We start from the raw sequence: 7,701 nt of genomic DNA, 5'->3' as shown, positions 1-7,701 counted from the left end.
GGTATAAAAACATTAATTGTTTTACAAACTCATATTGTTCGATCACACCATCGATACATTTGCGTTCACATCAATACTTGTTTCAAAGTATGATTGTATTTCTAACAACATCTGTATGCTAATTTTTACCACATAAAACCAATGTATGATGATTTACTATTATTTTATTTGTTCATTCACTGTTGAACAGTTGAAATAATTTATGGTATGGTGATTGTATTGTCTAGGCGTTATGCCCACACATACAAATTATACATTTTTAATCAATTCGAACCATTTAAAATAACCCATTAAGCTGTCTGTTTTTATAATTTTTTGATGTATTTATCTTCTTGGTGAATGTGCAGTTTGGTTTTAAGTGATCAATTTATAACTTAATGACTGTAACATGCTATTTGAGTGAACCTTTAAGAAGAGTCCACCGAACTCAGATCTTGTCAGTTTGCATTGCTGTGTTGGATTAAGCAAGGTAGGATACCGTTTTCCTTTTAAGTGACTTATACAAGACTTCTTTTACCGTACACTAGAATAAGCATTGTTTTTGATAATAAATAAACACAATCAAAACTTCAAACTATAAATGGTATCGCTAAATAAATAAATCATCACAAAAACCTTTTAGTGGATGATATTAGAAAATACAAATTGTTCCTAGTGGCCATAGGACACATTTATAAAAAGTTTTAAGAATAGTTAAATATTAGTAATTTTGAAAAAATTGTCATGCTGTAATGAGAAAAAATGAGCTGAGATCTTGATTGCGATTTGACTTGAATATTTTGTGATAATGGGGCAAGAGATACTAGCCTGAAATAATTCTGCATTTTGATTTCAATTCAGAACCGCAGATTAGAAATATAAAGTAACAAATTGTAACTAGAAAATCTAGACCTTTGAAATTTAGTGGTACAAATGGACACAAGAGCTCGTCAATAAACATGTTGACATGTTTTCTTCTATAATCGTTCTTACAACACATGAATTGCTGAGGTCTGAACGGTGTCATGTGAGCAATATAGCAAGATTTATTTTTTGAGGTAAATACACGTACAAAAACAAAGACTGATAAAAAACATTTACAAGAAAACAATTTGCACCCGGCATTCTGTTTTTATATGATCGCTCATTTTATCTTTAAACAAATAAGATCATTGATGCATTTTATCTTAAAACAAGTATTATCATTTATGCATTATGTCTTAAAACAAGTATTATCAGTTATGCATTATGTCTTAAAACAATATTATTGATGAAATGATCTAATTTGTTTAAAGATAAAATGAGCGATATTATTCTATAATAAGTTGCATTATGTCTGCCGTCGCATTGGAACACAATAAAGCATAAGGCAATGGTAAAAGCGTTGAAAAGGGGTGAGAGTGGTCTAGTGGTACAGGTGTCCGCCTCTCATCCAAGAGGTTGTGGGTTCGATCCCCACTAGGGGTACTTTCTCATGGCCTCTCAAAAAGGACACAGTACTGGTTTCTGCCCAGGAAACGGACTCGAGAGTGATCTTATAAGCTATCAGCTTTCGTCTCAATCGAACTCTAAAAAATTAGTATAAACCAAAAGCTTTGAAATAAATCTTCAATTTTTCAAAGGGGAGTTACTGCTGTGTAGTCTACCGTAAGCATATCGTTACGCTAAAGGGTAACACCAGACAGCCGAAATGCTTTTTTACAAATAATTATTGCCGTCAAGCTCAAGATAAATGTCTCAAAACATCGTTAAACTTTAACAAACTCGATATACGATTTATTAAAAGAATTTTATACGAAAATTTTGATTATCAACTAATTTATTACGACCATTAAAACTCGTTTCATAATGGATGCCCCCTTCTGCTGGGCGCCAATAAAACGGACTTGTTTTACACTTTTTCTTTAATAGATGCTGACCAGCATGTGTTGTATTCCTAGTTGTATGCATACTGGACGTAATAAAAGAAGTGTTTTGAATGCCGCGTAGCAATGCTATTGATATAACAGTTTTACTTTAAAAAATTAACCTCGTTGGTGTTTTTTTCTATTATTATCCTACATACAATTCAGACCACAGCTATATAACTAAATTTAATGCAAGGCATCATAGACGGGACAGAATACGTTATAGTCTCATCATGCTCATAGGGAAAGTTACATTAATACTAGGGATGCAAACGAATGGCAAAATTGATATTCGAATATTCGGTAATTCTTTTGATCGAATATTCGAATATTCGATCACAGGCAAGATTGTCTAAAAACTTCTATATTGCATCGATCATTTGCGTTCCAAATAATGACTTCCGGTATGACATTTGCCGAATAATTTTATTGATGTCGGATTGTATGACGTCGTATGACGTCGTCTGTAATACGTGTAGTGGCTTTATTGTGCATTTTCAAAATAACTTTGCATATGTTATCTAGAATTATACTAGTATGTCATATTGTTTCATTACAAAAACTACGTCGATATATCAAAAGTCAAGGTCATGGCATCTTCACCGTTGCAAACGGTCTGGTTTCCGTCGACTTGTTATTATTTTGTACCCGTCTTTCATTTGTTACTTGTTTTTATACCAATAAAGATAAAGAAAACAACATATTTGGATTTTAACTAGTATATTGTGAAATATTTTAAATAATAATGCTATTATTAGGATAACAAAATTATATACATGTACATTCTATATTACACAAAACATGAATTTAATTCATAAACAAGAATAATAAACAGTTGCTTTAAATAACATACATCACATATGTTGGCTTGTTTCACTACCAACTTAGTCTTAGAATCCCTTTGATATCACCCAAGCTATTTATTCGTCAATGTCACAGGTCATCTTATTCTTATTTAGAAAGATAATCTTGTCTACAAGTTCACTGGCAAGTCGGTTTCTCAGTTTGTTAACAATCACACCGGCACATGAAAATATCCTCTCAGAAGGCACGGAAGTTGCAGGGATGGCGAGCACCTGTCGCGCAACGTGGGCCACACGGGGGAAGCGTCCCTCGTTGGCCTTCCACCAGATGAGTGGATCCGCCTTATTTATTTATTTCCGAACAGTTCGAGAGAGCTTATTCACAAGGAATGATCAACATCAAATTTTATGCGCATTATATTCAGTGCGATTTTAGCTACATTGCTCAGTTTAATTGACATACAAAAGAAATATTTTGTGTTATTGCTGACATGACGAACCCTTAATTGGCATCGTTTAAAATAGGTTCCAATCCCCTTTCAACTTTATTTATTTCATTGCCGCTAATTGGCAGGGGACGGCACACGTAAAATTATTTGTTTATTTCGCCATGATGATGGGCCTTAATTGACACTTGACGCGCCACTGTGTATTGTCTAGATGCTCGCGCCTCGATAATTGGTGACATGCGTGGGTGTATTGACGAAACGAGGGTAAATTAGAGCGTTTTAATCTTTAAATATAAATGTTAAATTAATGTTCAAGATGGAACAAAATTTAGAAAAAAAGTAAAAAATAAACGAATATTCGAATATCGATTTTAATATTCGAATACCATTCTTTTGATCGAATATTCGAATATTCGTTTGCATCCCTAATTAATACGGAAGTTACTATTCATCTTTACCAGTGAATCAAAGCATGGTTATACCATACCAAACCTTTGGCTACATTCCATCTTTGAAAGTTCTGAAGCTGAACGATTTGTGGTTTAAAAAAATCACACTGAACATGCTGTATTTACTTGACATTTCTCCACATTGTTCACCACATTATTTGTTCTGTCACGTCGAATAAATAGGGGTTACATTAAACCAATTTTATGTATTATTATAAGAAACGTAACCTTTCATGTAGTGTTGTTTATGTTTACTACACATTTAAGTGGAACTTTCATCTCATTGAGGATCGTGAATCACTAGAAATCTTGTTATTTCGCGCGCAAATCGGGCAATATACCATAAAATATAATATAAATTTATCTAGTTCCCGAGCAAAAGTATGGCTGGGTATTGGAAATACTTTCTTAACAGAAAAATGCCATAAGACCCAGTAATGAGTGGCCACAGACAAAACGTCGTGCACTATAATAACAGTTTAGGCTATATTGCATTTTTATGAAATAATGTACATAACCAGTAGGGTATAAAAGTATCTTCATTTAATACCTTACAGCTTACACCTGTGGAAAAATTACATGTTACTTTAATTCTAGGCGCGGACTGGATTACAGTCAATTTGTAATTGTCTGCTATATGGTTTTGATTTTAACATATTGCAGACGAATGGACCATACAATGTTGTTGTTTTTTATGCAGCAGCAGCATGGGTCGTGTCTGGTGTATTGTGTTGATCGCGACAGTCGCAAGCCAGGTCGCTGGCCAGAATTGGATGAGACCAGCTGGTAAGTAATTATTGTATGCTTAACAACGTATAGAACCAATGTCACCTTTCAAATGTTATCAAGTTGGTTGATATTTGTTACATCTGAACTCCCTTCATAAATAAATATTGTATAAGTACACTGTTTAAGAAATTGTACAGTTACGTTGAAATATTAACACCTCAACCACCATTTTTTCAATGAACGACCTTTTGGCTATTGCGAATATCTTCCGATGAACGCACATCTTCGGATATGTTCGTATCGCGAATCATTGCACATTAATATAAATAACGTACTATAGTTGTTATTGTGCCAAGTACTTTTTTTAAATAAACATGTTGAAAAATGTAAATTTATGACTTGTTAAATGTATGTTCCATAAGCGTTTCAATTTAACGTTAAAATGTTATTTTATTTTGGGACTATTTTTGTCTGTAGCAATTAAATGTTGTCCGGTTAGCGCAGTGGTTAGCGCACTCGCTTCTCACCTAGGCGACCCGGGATCGATTCCCGCCTTGGGCGCATGTGAGTTTGGTTTGTGGTAACCAAGCCGGACAAGTGGGTTTCCTCCGGGTGCTCCGGTTTCCCCAACAACACAAGACCACACTCTCGCGTAAAATCGTGCCAACGAGACTGATTAATATAATGTTGTAATAACTTGTTTCACAATCGTTGTAAAATAAATATGTTTAAACTAAACTAAATGTGTAAACTGGTCGGGTCATTCTATTTACAACATGGGTGAAAAAATAAACACCGTAAGATTTTTTTAATGGAAATTAATTAATAAATTATCTATTCTGGAAAGAAATAATGAACTATTGATTTAATATAAGTACAGAATTTCGTGATTGATGTCATTATCGGGGATATGTACGCAGTTGGGCTGGTTAAAGAACGCTTGGAGCCTTAAAAATTGTTGAATGCATTGTTAGTAACACTGTTTTGCTTTTGTATTTCTAGAAGTCAATAGTTTAACCATGCTATAGTATCGCCGTTATATTTCAAAAACTACATCGATTGCTTTGAAGTTAAAGTACATTTTCATCTTTTAGAAACAACTACCCCAACGACCACAACAACGACAGAACGTAAGTATGCACATTTTAATCAGGTTCGGAATAAACGTAAATAATGATATTTAATGAAAACATTCAGTTTTTGAAAACATGTTAAAATATTAAACACTTCGGTACTTTAATTGTTATATCATAACTTAAACTATTAAAACTTAAAATATAAAATCCAGAATTAATGTGTTTTTTTCTACGTGTTTAACACGAACTACTCGTTCACAGTCACAAATTAATTAATTTTAATTTTAATGAACTACCTTCACATATACAAATCAACCTTCTAATGTACTTTAAACCATTCCTACACTGACACATAAGAACTTCTTCATAAAACACAGGACCATATTACGTAGGTTCATTTCGATAAACAGTGGAATGATTTTTCACCGATACTTTCAAATAAATATATAATATATATTCTAATTTTTATTTATTTTACATATCAACGACTGGAATTATATTGCATATCTAATTGTACATATCAACGACTGGAATTGTATTGCATACCTAATTGAACATATCAACGACTGGAACGGTATGTTTATTCACGCTCTTACATATCAATGATCGAAGCTTGTCATTGAAAACCTGTACTTGTGTTACAGCGCCGCCATCGCCTGAACAGATCGCAATGAATAAATGTAAGTACATGTGAAACAGTAAAGTTTTATTATTTTTGCATGACAAAATGATTTCTTTCATCAGTTGTTATAAATATAACATAATAGGAATTCTGAAAAAAAGCTCTTCTTTCCAAATAATGTTCCAAAAACACACTGACTGACGGGCATATTCAGGTGAGTCATTTCAAACGGAAGGAAAACTAAGTTAAGACAAGACTTCGCATTTGTCTGAAATTGTCTGATATTCACACTGATCAAATGTACCTATATACCATACAGTTTGCAAATGGCCCATGTGCCTAAATCCCATACATTGTGCATCCCGAACGACCCATGTACCTATATCCCATACATTGTGCATCCCGAACAACCCATGTACCTATATCTCATACATTGTGCATACCGAACGACCCATGTACCTATATCCCATACATTGTGAATCCCGAACGACCCATGTACCTATATCCCATACATTGTGCATCCCGAACGACCCATGTACCTATATCCCATACAGTGTGCATCCCGAACGACCCATGTACCTATATCCCATACATTGTGCATCCCGAACGACCCATGTACCTATATCCCATACAGTGTGCGACGCAAACGACCCATGTACCTATAGCCCATACAGTATGCGACGCAAACGACCCATGTACCTATATCCCATACAGTGTGCGACGCAAACGACCCATGTACTTATAGCCCATACAGTATGCGACGCAAACGACCCATGCTACTATATCCCATACAGTGTGCGACGCAAACGACCCATGTACCTAAATCCCATACAGTATGCGACGCAAACGACCCATGTACCTATATCCCATACAGTGTGCGACGCAAACGACCCATGTACCTATAGCCAATACAGTGTGCGACGCAAACGACCCATGTACCTATAGCCTATACAGTATACGACGCAAACGACCCATGTACCTATATCCCATACAGTGTGCGACGCAAACGACCCATGTACCTATAGCCCATACAGTATGCGACTCAAACGACCCATGTACCTATAGCCCATACAGTATGCAACTCAAACGACCCATGTACCTATAGCCCATACAGTATGCGACGCAAAAGACCCATGTACCTATAGCCCATACAGTATGCGACGCAAACGACCCATGTACCTATATCCCTTACAGTATGCGACGCAAACGACCCATGTACCTATATCCCTTACAGTATGCGACGCAAACGACCCATGTACCTATATCCCATACAGTGTGCGACGCAAACGAACCATGCTACTATAGCCCATACAGTATGCGACGCAAACGACCCATGTACCTATAGCCCATACAGTATGCGACGCAAACGACCCATGTACCTATATCCCATACAGTATGCGACGCAAACGACCCATGCTACTATATCCCATACAGTATGCGACGCAAACGACCCATGTACCTATATCCCATACAGTATGCGACGCAAACGACCCATGTACCTATATCCCATACAGTATGCGACGCAAACGACCCATGTACCTATAGCCCAACAGTATGCGACGCAAACGAACCATGCTACTATATCCCATACAGTATGCGACGCAAACGACCCATGTACCTATATCCCATACAGTATGCGACGCAAACGACCCATGTACCTATATCCCATACAGTATGCGACGCAAAC

At 35.8% G+C, this 7,701-nt stretch overlaps 1 protein-coding gene across 2 annotated transcripts in view; it reads left to right on the top strand.

Moving 5' to 3' along the window:
* The first annotated feature begins 324 nt into the window (after window positions 1-324).
* Window positions 325-7,701, top strand: part of LOC128231706 (uncharacterized) — a 28,396-nt gene continuing 21,019 nt past the window's right edge. Inside the window, exons 1-4 of one of the 2 annotated variants that reach the window (XM_052944808.1) lie at window positions 325-469; window positions 4,288-4,373; window positions 5,411-5,446; window positions 6,037-6,072. In XM_052944808.1, coding sequence (XP_052800768.1) covers window positions 4,295-4,373; window positions 5,411-5,446; window positions 6,037-6,072 — 151 coding nt within the window. In that variant the 5' untranslated portion in view covers window positions 325-469; window positions 4,288-4,294. The remainder of the gene's footprint in view (window positions 470-4,287; window positions 4,374-5,410; window positions 5,447-6,036; window positions 6,073-7,701) is intronic. The other variant, XM_052944818.1, reaches the window with a different exon arrangement.

This window comes from Mya arenaria, chromosome 1 (genome assembly GCF_026914265.1).
Source record: "Mya arenaria isolate MELC-2E11 chromosome 1, ASM2691426v1".
In the NCBI taxonomy this organism is placed as follows: Eukaryota; Metazoa; Mollusca; class Bivalvia; order Myida; family Myidae; genus Mya; species Mya arenaria.
The sequence above is the reverse complement of the archived record's forward strand: the minus strand, read 5'-3'. Positions and strand labels throughout refer to the sequence as shown.